This window comes from Crotalus tigris, unplaced genomic scaffold (genome assembly GCF_016545835.1).
Source record: "Crotalus tigris isolate CLP2741 ecotype Arizona unplaced genomic scaffold, ASM1654583v1 scf7180000024430.1745191, whole genome shotgun sequence".
Classification (NCBI taxonomy): Eukaryota; Metazoa; Chordata; class Lepidosauria; order Squamata; family Viperidae; genus Crotalus; species Crotalus tigris.
The window spans coordinates 977,106-989,851 of record NW_024100597.1 but is presented as its reverse complement, the minus strand read 5'-3'; the positions used below and the strand labels follow the sequence as shown (position 1 = coordinate 989,851).

The following is a 12,746-nucleotide window of genomic DNA, read 5'->3' as shown; positions in this document are numbered from 1 at the left end:
CCACTTGAATCTCAGAAAATATAGTATTTCAGCCATTTGTTTCTATCAGACACCTGAAAACATTATTTTTATCTATGTTATGTACTTTGGCTTTTTTTCTTCAAAAAGAGAATGAGAAGTTTCTTCCATTCTTCATTGTTTTCCTGAATTGTCATATGGCTGATGTGATCTCTCTATAAAGCACACAGCATGTTGGGTTTTTTAAAGTTTAAAAAAGTGAAAAAGATTAAGTGAATTCCACTTCCATCTTTGTTTCAGTCTGGCAAGTGTTTCTACAATTTTTTTTTTTTATTCAGTAAAAAAGTACTGGTCTGGAAAAATTACTCTGCACAAATTGGCAGCAGAAAGAAGTAGATATACTTGCACCTCCCTATCTGTAGTACTTTCAGACAGGCACTCTGGGGAGAATATATGTTGGCACTGCATTTTCAAATAGTTGAACTGGGATGAAGTCAGTGGGCTTAAAAAGGTAAAGTTGAAGGGTACTATTCTTTTATAATCTGCTTGCACAAAGGGGAAGCAAATTCTGACAGATAACTATATCAATGTGCCTCAGGCAAAGTGAGAGAATGGGTTTAGCCAGGGGTTCTCAACCTTGGCAACTTTAAGACTTGTGGACTTCAACTCCCAGAATTCCTCAGCCAGCTTTGCTGGCTGAGGAATTCTGGGAATTGAAGTCCACAAGTCTTAAAGTTGCCAAGGTTGAGAACCCCTGGTTTAGTCCTTAAACATCCTTCCCTTCCCATTGCCTGTGAAAGCAAAGACAGAAGAAATTATAACACTACTGTAGATAGATACATAAAACATTATTATGTTACTGTATTGCTGTTTATTTTTCTATAAACTGAAAGAATGCCCAGGCACATGCATTAAATCAGGACAATCTCAATAAAATTGGGACCCGTATAAACCTAAATAGAAACTTGGAAAAGCTAAGTGGAAAAGTATCTTTCTTAGTTATTTAAAGATATCTTCAAAACTTTGCCTAGCTCCATAAGGGCAAAGTATTGGAAGTATTCCAGCTTCTTAAGCAGAGCATCGATAGAGCAGTTGGTAGAAGCTGGTCTCTTACAGAAATAGGAAGCTCAGAATTAGCCAGGCAATAGGCTTGGGTGTAAGATCAGGTCTGCAAAGCCTTAAATAGCACAACTACTAAGTTCGCCAAGTCTGAATTATTCTCCATTCTACAGTTAACATAAAGAGCATATAAAACAACAAAACATCCTACCTCCAGCCTTTCTTTTTGATAATGTTTCCCAAAATAATTTCAGCCCTGTAACAATAAAAACATTTACAGATCATAAGTATTTCCAAAATTCATTTAGCAGACTACCTATAGCCATTCATTTGTTTCATTATTCACAATATTTGCACGTGTCACTTCTTTGGGGGGAGCTGTATTGGTTGCCAATTTGTTTCCAGGCGCAATTCAAGGACCTGGTTATCACCTTTAAAGCCCTACATGGCTTGGGGAGAGGCTGTTTGAAGGACAACTTCTACTGGGTTACCTCTATCTGGCTCACCAGAGTGGGAAGGCAGGACATGTGAGTCCCATCTATTTAAAAAAAATATATTTGGTGGGACCAAGAAAAAAGTCCTCCTGTATAGTGGCTCCCTCCTTGTGGAAGATCATTCCCCCAGAGATAAGATTGGCCTCCACCATGTCATTTTTCTGAAAGACCCTCTAGATATGGTTCTGTCAGTGGATTTGGAGACCCTGGGTTGATAGCAAGTTGATCAAGTGGCTTGTTTAATTGGATTTGTCGCTGCTATGGGGAGAAGGGTGGATTTTTAATTTTGGTGTTTTATTGCCGTCTATCGCCCACAGTCACAGTATGTGAGTTTGGCAGCTGTATAAATTTGTTTAATTAAATATAAATAAACACCAATCCTTATTTAATAATTTGTCATTTCATACAAAGAAAGTTTGAATAGATCATCTGTTCCCACACTTTTAAAAATCTAATTAATAACTTTAGTTTTAGAACAGGGCAGAAATGAAATAAACATTTAGCTGTAGATGCAGCATAGAAGTCTTTCATCAATTATAACATCCTTCCATCAAGTTCACCAAGGTATTATGCTATGGTTTGAAATTCTTCAGTTTAGAAACAGAAAATTCTTTGTTTGCTGACTTGTATAAAAGGAGGAATAAAGAGCTTGCAAGCAGAGACGAAAGATTGATGCAGATCTCAGCTAATGGCAGAGAAGCAATATAAATATAGATATTAAGACACATGGGAACAATGTTTTATTTTCTCTCTCTCTATTTAACTGAATCCTTTTGCTCTGTCTCCAAATGTCGCAGCAGAGTTTGTGTCCACAGAGAGCAAAATGTCACAATTTTTACTCAGAAAATATCATCAAATCATCTGGCCACAAAGGCAAACCAATCTGTGGTGCCTTGGATCACATCTGCAGGATATGGAATATTTTTTTGTTGTGCTCAAACTGTCATGTGAAATGTTAGCACTCCCCCCCCCCAAAAAAAAACAGTCTTCCAATATTCTTTTACCTCTTAAGTAGCATCTCCATTTTAAAATTCAAAGTCTTTTGTTTTTGGCTTAAATGGAGATGTTGAGAGCAGAGATTAAAATCTAGACTAGAGGAACTCAGATTCAGAGTCAATATTATACACGCCTGGCTGCATTTGAAGTCCCTAAATAAATTCAGAATGCACACAGAATTGCAGAAATAAAATGTATGGAGATCCTGAGAACTGAGATAAATTGAGGCAAAAAGAAGAAGTGCAACAGATGAACTGCCTATGTCTCTGTGTATATGTTTTGTCTGTGTGAATGTAAAGAAACATGGATGAAAATGGGGTAGTTAATAGCATATGGACAGAATTCCCCAAGACCACTGAGCCATTGCAGAAAACTCCTTTGCTTTATGATAGTGTCAACCAAGACAAAAGCTGTGCATGCATTTGGCTTGGTTGTGATGGTTTCTGCCTGAGTTCTGCCTGCTACCATGGTCCAGCTTTTGCAGCCATCTGTCAGCAGGCCTGGAGAGAATTTACAAAGAAATGACTATTTTTTTGAGACACTTTGTGAAACAGTTTGACTCAAGGCAGTTTCCACTACTGTATTAGCAGAAAGGAATTACTGTAATCCTACTAAATTGGATGAGATGAATCTCCTATCATCTAATAAATGAAACAAATCCCTGGTTTTTCTGGACGAAGAATAGCTACAACCGTATATATATACATGTATATATACATGCACAATAGGTGAAATAGGTTGAAGCATGTTCAAACCTGTGCAATGAAAGTCACAGCACAGAGCTTTGGCTTTAATTGGTGTAAGAAATAACACAAAGAACATGATTTAAGACAGATTCCCATCAACCTAGTACTTTTCATATGGTTTGGATTTCAGCTCACATAATCCTCAGCCAGTGTAACTAGATATTACAGCAGTTTTATAAAACTATGGAAATGACTGTCCCATTTTTTGGATTGCCTGGAATTATTTATTTAAATGGAACTGGCAGGTTAAAAGGGATAAGTTGAGGGTGAAATTCTGGAATACACTGAACTGCTACTGAAGCAAATAGGATTTCTCCTGTAATATATGCTATGATGCAAATGTCTATGGAGATTCTCAGTCATCCAAGGTCATAGTTGTCCCAAAGATGCTCTTTTCACGAGGCAACTGGACTTCCTTGTTTTTTTTTTGAAGACATTTTGCTTCTCATCCAAGAAGCTTCTTCAGCTCAGACTGGATAGTGGGGAATGGAGATTTATACTCCTTGCAGACAGCTGGTCATTTGCATTCTTTAGAGAGTCGTTGATATTACCTGGAGGTTTATCTGTGTCATCAGGGTCACCTGAGTAGTGCAAATCTGTGTGGAGCCTTCTTGAAACTGCTGAAAGGACTGTGTTGTAGACTGGAGATAGACAATGTCATATCCCCCCCCCTCTGTTGAGGGAGGGCTGTTCAATTTTGTCATAAATGGCCTCTTTGACCCCACTTTCAAACCAGCAGTCCTCTCTGTCCAAAATGTGGACTTTGCTGTCTTTGAAAGAGTGGCTTTTGTCTTTTAAATGCAGATAGACTGCTAAATTTTTCCAGTTTCAAGTTCCAAGACTGCAATGATCTGCTTAACAACTGTGGTAAAAGTGGGTATAAAATCAGGTTACTGATCTCTTAACTACTGTCTTGCTTAGCCATGGAAATTCTGGTTCCAGCTGTGGTCATAAGTTGAGGGCTACTTATAATTCTATTCATCCACCCATCTAATCTAATATTGTTGACATTGATAAACAGACGACCTCCATGTTTTCAAACAGGTGTTTTCCTAGCCCTATATTCAGAGGCCAGGATTAAATGTGGGATTTAAAAAAAATGAATTACAGTTCAACCACGGATCTATATGGAGCCTACTTGCAATGCCGTAATATTTAATTTAGAAATAAGATCTATCTATGATGGAAGAATAGAAACACAGATACTTACTTTCCAGCTGCATATACCTCTGCTGTGTCGAAGAGATTCACACCACTTTCATATGCAATGGTCATTAGCTGTTCAGCAACCTTTTGGAAACAGAGACATTAAATTAATCTTAGAAATATAAAAACTCTCTGTCCCCAATCTTCCAAATTTTGCAGGAATGACTAATAATGAAATAGTTTTCCAGAAATAAATCAGAGTTTAATACCAAATCTAGCTTAATTTTTAAATCATGGACAATGGACAGAATTTAGGATGCAGGAAAGTAGATTGCTACTATTTCTTGCCAGTACTCGCATTTTTGAACCTGGGATCTTTTTTCACACAAATTCCAAATATCTAAGTACATTCGTTTCCTAACTCAAGCTTGAAATTGCTTGTAAATCACCTTCAACACTTAAGCTTTATGTGAGATACAATGTACATTGCAATAAACAGTAATATTAACAGTTAACAATTAACTGTTTATTAAATCAGCTTTCTTGTGATATACATAAGTTTTCAATCATGAAAATGTATGCTACCATATATTCATTGGCATTAAAGAAATCATTAAAATCAATGAGAGTTGACTTCTCCTACATAAATGGATATAACTTAAAGTGCTATTGATATAAATCATAGGGATTATCAGAAGTTGGAATGACTAAGAAACCAATATTATCTAGATCTATCACTATCTATTATGTGATAGTGATAGATCATGTGTTTAAGAACAGTCATGGCTGAGAGTCAGGATTTCCCCATTCACATTTCATTCTCTCAATAGCTTTAGTATCGTGGCTTCAGAGACATGTACAAGAAACAGAAGAGGTAATTTTAGGTGGCCTGTATCTGCACCAAAAAATGTAAATTATATTTTATCTGGAAATGGCCCAGCAATATTGGTCTAAGCCAGGGGTAGGCAACCTTGGCTCTTTTATGACTCATGGACTTCAACTCCCAGAATTCCTGAGTCAACTATGCTGGGAGTTGAAGTTCATGAGTCATAAAAGTCATAAAAGAGCCAAGGTTGCCTACCCCTGGTCTAAGCTTTGGTATGGCATGCAGATTTCAGGAGCTGGACAGCAGGAAAAAGGCAAGGCCATTGGCCGTTGCAAATAAAGGAAAGGGAGACTCTGAGAAGATCATGGAGGAGTTAGCCAGAATTCAAGGTTGGTAGCTAAGAGGAGGTAATGGAAAAGGCTGCATGTAGGCCATTAAGAAAACAAGAAGGAAGGGGAAATACACCAGTCTTGTCAACCAGCCCTGTAAAATCCCTCTAGATTTTTATTTGGTCAAACCCCAGAACAAATCTACTGAGCTTTAAAGCATATTCTTGCTATGACTTCCATGTTACCTTCTTTGGAGATCAAGTTGCCAAATTTAAACTAGGTTGCTATATTACTATAGATGAAATAGTATATATTCAATTAAGAGAAATGAGGTTTTTGTTGTTATGATCATGCTTTGCATTCAGACTTCCGTGACATGGCTTTTAATTTTAATGAAAACATTAAAGTGATGTATTTACTTCTAGATTACTCAAGTTCTGTTTTCTAGGTTGTCATTAAATGATGTCTCACTCACCTCGTCTGAAATTTGACCTCCAAAGGTGACCCAGGTCCCTAGAAAGACATGGAGATTTATTAACATTTAGGACATTATTTTCATAAACCAAAATATATTATAATTAGGAAATTGTTCTTTATGGGATCTCCTGATGTTTGATTTATTGAGGATCCATTATCTTACAAGATAATATTTCAATGATACTGAATTTTAACCATTGTACTAGCTGACCAGCTCCAGTTCCGTAAACAGCTTCAACTAAGTAGGGATTCCTTCCTTTTGAACAGGAGACGAATGAAAATGCCTTGGGATTATATGGATGTTTCCATACCAGTAGCATGGATAGCTCTGGGATCAATGCCAAATTTGATAAGCCTCATCTGTGTGGGAGCTAAGCTAATTTATTTCTAATTCTTCTCTGGTTTTTCAGAAACAGCAATAAATTTGGCATTTTCCTCTGATGTGCTGCAATTTGGCCTCCATTGTAAATGGTTCTTTTCCCACTGGGGAGAACTCTTGTCACACTGTGGTTTATGAGAGGCGCTGAGACTGTGAGGCCTGAGGCCTAAGCTGCGATGAGCCCTCGTTCCAGAGAATCGCCTGGGCTCCTAACGCAGTGGAGGATTCAAAATGGCGGCCACAGCTCTGTGCGCCAAAAACGGCCGTTGGAAGGAAGGCCTGTGAGGCCTGAGGCCTAAGCTGTGGTGAGCCCTCGTTCCAGAGAATCGCCTGGGCTCCTAACGCAGCGGAGGGTGTTTGGATGGTCAGCTGGGAGGCACTGAGACTGGCCTAGGCCCGATAAGGCCTTCAGGCCTCGGTGAAGTTTCGGAGCTTCCGGAGCTGCAGTCAGTTGTAAAAGTCAGACTAGAGCCTGGCTCTGTTAGCAGCAATTCAAGGAAGCTCTCAGAAGAGGAGAGGAAAAAAAAAGGGTCTATGGATGCCCAGCCTGTCAGCCCGGCCGGGCAGTCAGGTGAGGATGATTCCAATCGCTGGAAATCTTCTTTATATTATGAAATTAATTAATGAAATCAATTAAATAATGAAAAATGAGTAGTTAGAGCTAGGCTAACAGAATAAGAAAAAGGGAAAATACAGTCTTCTGCTCCAGGAGCGAAGAAAAAATGCGTCTTAGAGCAAAGAGACTAAGTCTAAAACCGGGGTGCAGTTGGCACAGAGGGGGTGGTACTAAATTTCAGACTTAGTCTAATTGGAGCAGATAGATTAAGACAACCCATCCGTGGGTTCTCCATCCAATCATGCTGGAGAATGGATTTTTCCTTTTCTCAATCCATTTACTTTGGCATTCTGAAACAGATCCCTGCTCATGCTGACATGCCATCAATGCATCTTCACAACTTGCATGAAATTTGCAATGCAACAGCAGAAAGGTGGCTATGAAGCCTTTGGACATTTCAGTTTTACATTTTTTTTAACTGATCTTCCCTTACGACAATGGTTTTCAAAACAAACCACAAGAGAAGTGAACAGAAAATAAAGACACTGAAAACATGTACTGCTATATCTGTGCTAAAAAAAAACCATGCTATTTTCTTCTGTGTAGCAAGGCAATAAGGGAAATTTTGATATTCTAAAGTCAGTAATAATTCAGGAAATAGAATCTGATTATATGTGACATTCTATGTATCCTTCCCATTAGATTCAAATTTGTATCATATTTCTCTTTTTTTTACAACAGATAAATAAAGAGTACAATCTATTTGCAATAAATTCCATGAAAAAAATGGAATTCTACAAAAGCAAGCCATGTCCACAAAAGTGTTCATCTTTTAAATTAATAAACAATTAAAATGTTTATCTTTCTCAAAGTGAGAAGTTAGCACAAGAAAACCAATCCACCTCATCAGAATTAACTAAAAATATCCACATGCTTAAAGTACAGATCAATTTTTATATTGAATTTTTACAAATACAGCAAAATGTCTAATACAGTGGTTCTCAACCTTTTTATATCGGCGACCCCGGTCATAAGGATGCGCCCCATGCGCGGCGCCGCCCCATATGCGACGCACATGTGTGGCACCGCCCCATGCGCGGCGCGGTGCACATGCACGGCGCGGCGCACATGCACGGTGTGGCGCACATGCGCGGCGCATGTGCGTGGCACCGGCGCACATGCGCGGTGCCACCAGCTGAGGAAAAAAATGGCGGATCACGTTGTTTGGCAACCCCCGTGAAATGGTTGTTCGACCCCAAATGGGGTCGCGACCCACAGGTTGAGAACCGCTGGTCTAATACATTTACCATATAATTTTATTGTAACATGGTTCTAAAGAACACATGTTTATGGTTTTCTACAATTCAAGTTTGTATAACCTGGAAGATGGCAATACATACACACATTACTTGCTCATTCTCACAGGTAAATTCTTCTGAATTTTCCCAAAGGTGCTTTTTCAAAAGGCAACTGGACTTTCTTTGTTTTTCCTTGAAGATGTTTCACCTCTCATCCATTCTTCAGTTCTGATGCTTCTTAGATGAGAAGCAAAACGTCTTCAAGGAAAAGCAAAGAAAGTCCAATTGCCTTTTGAAAAAAACACTTGTGGGACAACCATGACTTGGATGACCAAGAATCTCCACAGACTTCTGAACTGAATTATTCAAGTATACTTGCAAGAGGGGCTAACCAATTCTTCAATTGGTTTCACAATAATTTTCCCTGTTCTAAGCAAAGATTTTTTTATATTCAGTATCTGCCATTGAGGAAAAAAAATCTCTTCCCTTGTTTAATATATAGCAATAAAAAACTATTAGACCTTGCGGATCAGTAAAAACTGAAATAGCCTTTGTTTCTGTTCTCACCGGTAAGCTTTACAGATTGTAATATGGAAAGCAGAGTGCTGAAGTGTGAAAAATTGAATTAAAACATCACCCTTTGCACACTGTTACCTAGTTACCATGTCACTTTGATTCAGTCACAGTTACAAGGCAACCTCAAAGATGCCAAATTCAGCGTTTGCACGCTCTAATATATAAGCATTTCAGGGCTTGAACTGGGGGAATCGTGAGAGAAATTTTATAAAGCACCATTTCTCAGGAGTACTGTGATGAGTAACCTAATATCATTTTGCTGGCCCAGAAGCGTCTCAGAATTCCACATTATAGGTAGTTCTTGACTGAAGACCACAATTGAGTCCAAAAGTTCTGTTGCTAAGTGAGACAGTTGGTAAGTGAATTTTGCTCCATTTTATGACTTTCTTGCCACAGTTATTAAGTGAATAACTGTAGTTCTTAAGTTAGTAACACAGTTGTTAAGTGAATCTGGCTTCCTCATTGACTTTGCTTGTCAGAAGGTCACAAAAGCTGATCATAAGACTCTCCGACACTTTCACAACTGTCATAAATATGAACCAATTGCCAAGCATCTGAATTTCAGTCATGTCACCATGGGGATGCTGCAACTGTCACAAGTGTGAGAAACCATCATAAGTCACTTTTTTCAGTGCCATTGAACAGTTGTAAGTCAAGGACTACCTGTAGTCCTTTGGTCCCAAAATGTATTTATATATCTTATAAAATATATTAATAGACCAATATATGATCAGATAGGATTATGGAGACACTCAGTGCTTTTTTTGTAAAAAAAAAAAAAGGTGCTGGAATTCACACATGTCATACAACCTGCCTTGCCTACCCTACAAAGTTCCATCCAAAAAAGGTGCCGGAACTCTGTTCTGGGCGTTCTATGACAAAAGAAGCCCTGGAGATACTTAATGGAGTTAATTTAGAAAACAAAATAATCTGTAGAGTTGAATAAAAATAGTATGGTAAATAAATTAACATCTCGTTCTTCTGTGGTTCTGTGGTCAACTTATTTCCCAAAGGAGAGAAGCAACCTGGAATTAAGGAGAAATTTCCTAACAGTGAGGAGGACAATTAACTAGTGGAACAGCTTGCCTTCAGAAGTTATAAATGCTTCATCACTGGAGTTTTTTAAGAAAAGACTGGATAGTCACCTCTCTGAAATGGTATAGGGCAGTGGTTCTTAATCTGTGGGTCGGGACCCCATTTGGGGTCGAACGACCATTTCATGGGGGTTGCCAAACAAGGCTGTCCGCCATTGTTTCCCTTTTCTTTGGCCACACCCCTGGCACCCGGTGATGTATAAGTGATTGGGGGTCACCACAACATGGGGAACTGTATTATGGGGTCGCGGCATTAGAAAGGTTGAGAACCACTGGTATAGGGTCTCCTGCTTGAGCAGGAGGTTGGACTACAAGACCTCCAAGGTATCTTCCAGCTCTATTCCGATTGATTGGTTTTAGTGGAATAGTATGATATTATGTATCAACTAAAATTCTGAAAGATTTCTACCAATTTGAATTGTTGTTTCAAAGCTTATCCACAAGGGAAGAAAGTAATTATGATTCTGCTTGTGGTTCCCACAAGATCTGTTTTTGCATTTGAAATGAAGATATGAATTTTAACATTTATTGCTTCCAGTGACTGTGGCACATCCAGATATATTGAGACTGTGTGTTTGATAGAAATTTCAGACTATAGTCATATTGGTTACCTGAGGTTGGCTGAAGAAAAGAACACTAAAGATGGACAGTATTTGTCCAGTATTGCATATTCTCAGCTATAGCTATTTCTGACCCACATTCACATTCATTTATGGATATGTAAATTTCTATGGATTATTGTGCGCAAAGTCATTCGTGGATATATTGCATCCAATTTATGCTAATATACATTTTTTTTTGCAAATTCATTTCCCTAATATTTTTCCAAAACATTCTTATGCATATTTTGATGAGTAAAGTTTATTGCAGAATGTAAAAAGTACAAAACCTGGAGCTAATTATATTCTGGCAGACATACAAATTCAGTAAGCAAAATAGCATGGCATGTTGGGGTGAATTAAAGAAATTCTGTGCTATCCTACAGAATAAATGAATGAAACAACTGGAGAGAGCTAGAGTGATTGACAGAGCAAATGTAAAAAAAAATTACCACACAGAAATGAAATGATACTAATAATAATAGTAAAAATATGCACAATGCATGCTTTTTCCAGTTCTAAAATACACTTTCACAGATTCTTTAATTCTCTCTGAAAGCTCTTACAATTCTTCTTTAAAGACAACTTTATTTTCAATCATTTTCATTATGTTTATTTCTAAAATAACATATTAGCAAAGGAAAGAAATCTTAAACCAGTTCAGAAGCAATTTAAGAAAAATGGTTATGAAGAAGACTTTAAATTTACATATGGAAGCAAAGGTAAAGTACAAATGTTTTTGTCCATAAGTTAGAATATGAAAATTCAGAGCATAAAAAATGAGCATATTAATTGATTGCTTCCATTATTTGTACTGATATATTGAGCATAACCACAGAAAACATACACTCTGTTGATTTGTTAGTGGAGGAACCATGATTATTCTAAGATACATAGAAGTAGAGTTTTTGTTTTTTTAAAAAAATTCTGAAAATAGCAAGTAGCTTTGTAAGGCTATCTATATTCCTCTGACATCCCTTGGTTTCAGGGAAAACGTTTTTCCCATGTTAGTGGTATTTTCGTGGCCCAGGGGATTAAATCTACACGTTTCAGACAAAAGTATGTCTTTTTAATCCCACAAAATGGAATTAGCCAACTATTATAAAAGGGACTCTCAAGACAATCAATTAATATTTCTGAAACAATATCAAAGGTGATTCTGAAACAACATTATAGCCGCAAGATAAATAACTTGCTTCAAAGTCATTATCACTATATACAAATGGATAGCTAGGAGATTTGATTTAATTTACTTGATTTAGGCATCATCCAACTCCAAATGACTCAAGCGGCTTTTTTGGTTTATCTTAATGATCGGCTGGCCTTAATTTGCAATGGCATAAATGAAACTTAATATTTATAGCCTGGGAGTGAGTAAACTAAAGTTATACTGTGTATAATAAAAGCCTGGGGAGACAGCAACCACTGGGGCACATAGCTTAATGAGTTGTACATATTAATTAAAATTATGTTTTGTGTCATTTTGTGCATTATTTTTAATGTCAACCATGCCAAATGTTCTTTCCTCAGACAAGCATTTGCACTTCGCACAGATTGATTTATGATACAAATGAATATAGTATTATAATATAATATAATATAATATAATATGATATATGATACAACACAACACAACAAACATTAACACAACACAACATAACATATTTATATATGATTATAGTTTAATAAGTGTAACTTGCTAGTAAAATATCACCAAAATTGTACATCAGGTCATCCTACAAGGCATATTATCCAATTATTTTGAAATTGTAAGCTGCCCAAGGTCATTGCTTGAGATGAGTGGCTATAGAAATTGAATAAATAAACAAACGGGTCTCCCTTCTAGATTCTTCTTTTTTTTTCAAACAAATTTTATTGGTTTTTTAATTTTTACATCAGAGTGCTCAGGAAAACACCGTGGTGAAGGGGAAATCATTCAAAAACAAAATCATACATATATAATTGAAGTTAGTACATTAAAAATTTCCCTCTCATGATATAACAAATTTAGTTTAATCTATTTCTTCATAAAATTCAATCAGTCCAAATGATCATCATCCAGCTTTAAGCTTCACTAATTTCAATTAACATATTCAAATTCATCTTAAGTAAACATATTAATAAGACTTTGGGTATCCCTTCTACAACATACATAGTATTCCAACAATAACATTCTAGTATTTTCACATATATTCCATTTCTTAATTTAATAG

The 12,746-nt window shown here is 37.0% G+C and overlaps 1 protein-coding gene across 2 annotated transcripts in view; it reads right to left on the bottom strand.

The window, feature by feature from the left end:
- Window positions 1–12,746, bottom strand: part of KCNAB1 (potassium voltage-gated channel subfamily A member regulatory beta subunit 1) — a 195,064-nt gene that overhangs the window by 47,043 nt on the left and 135,275 nt on the right. For both annotated transcript variants that reach the window (XM_039330678.1, XM_039330679.1), the window contains exons 3-5: window positions 6,030–6,067; window positions 4,464–4,543; window positions 1,229–1,273 (exon numbers count right to left, since the gene is read on the bottom strand). In XM_039330678.1, coding sequence (XP_039186612.1) covers window positions 1,229–1,273; window positions 4,464–4,543; window positions 6,030–6,067 — 163 coding nt within the window. The remainder of the gene's footprint in view (window positions 1–1,228; window positions 1,274–4,463; window positions 4,544–6,029; window positions 6,068–12,746) is intronic.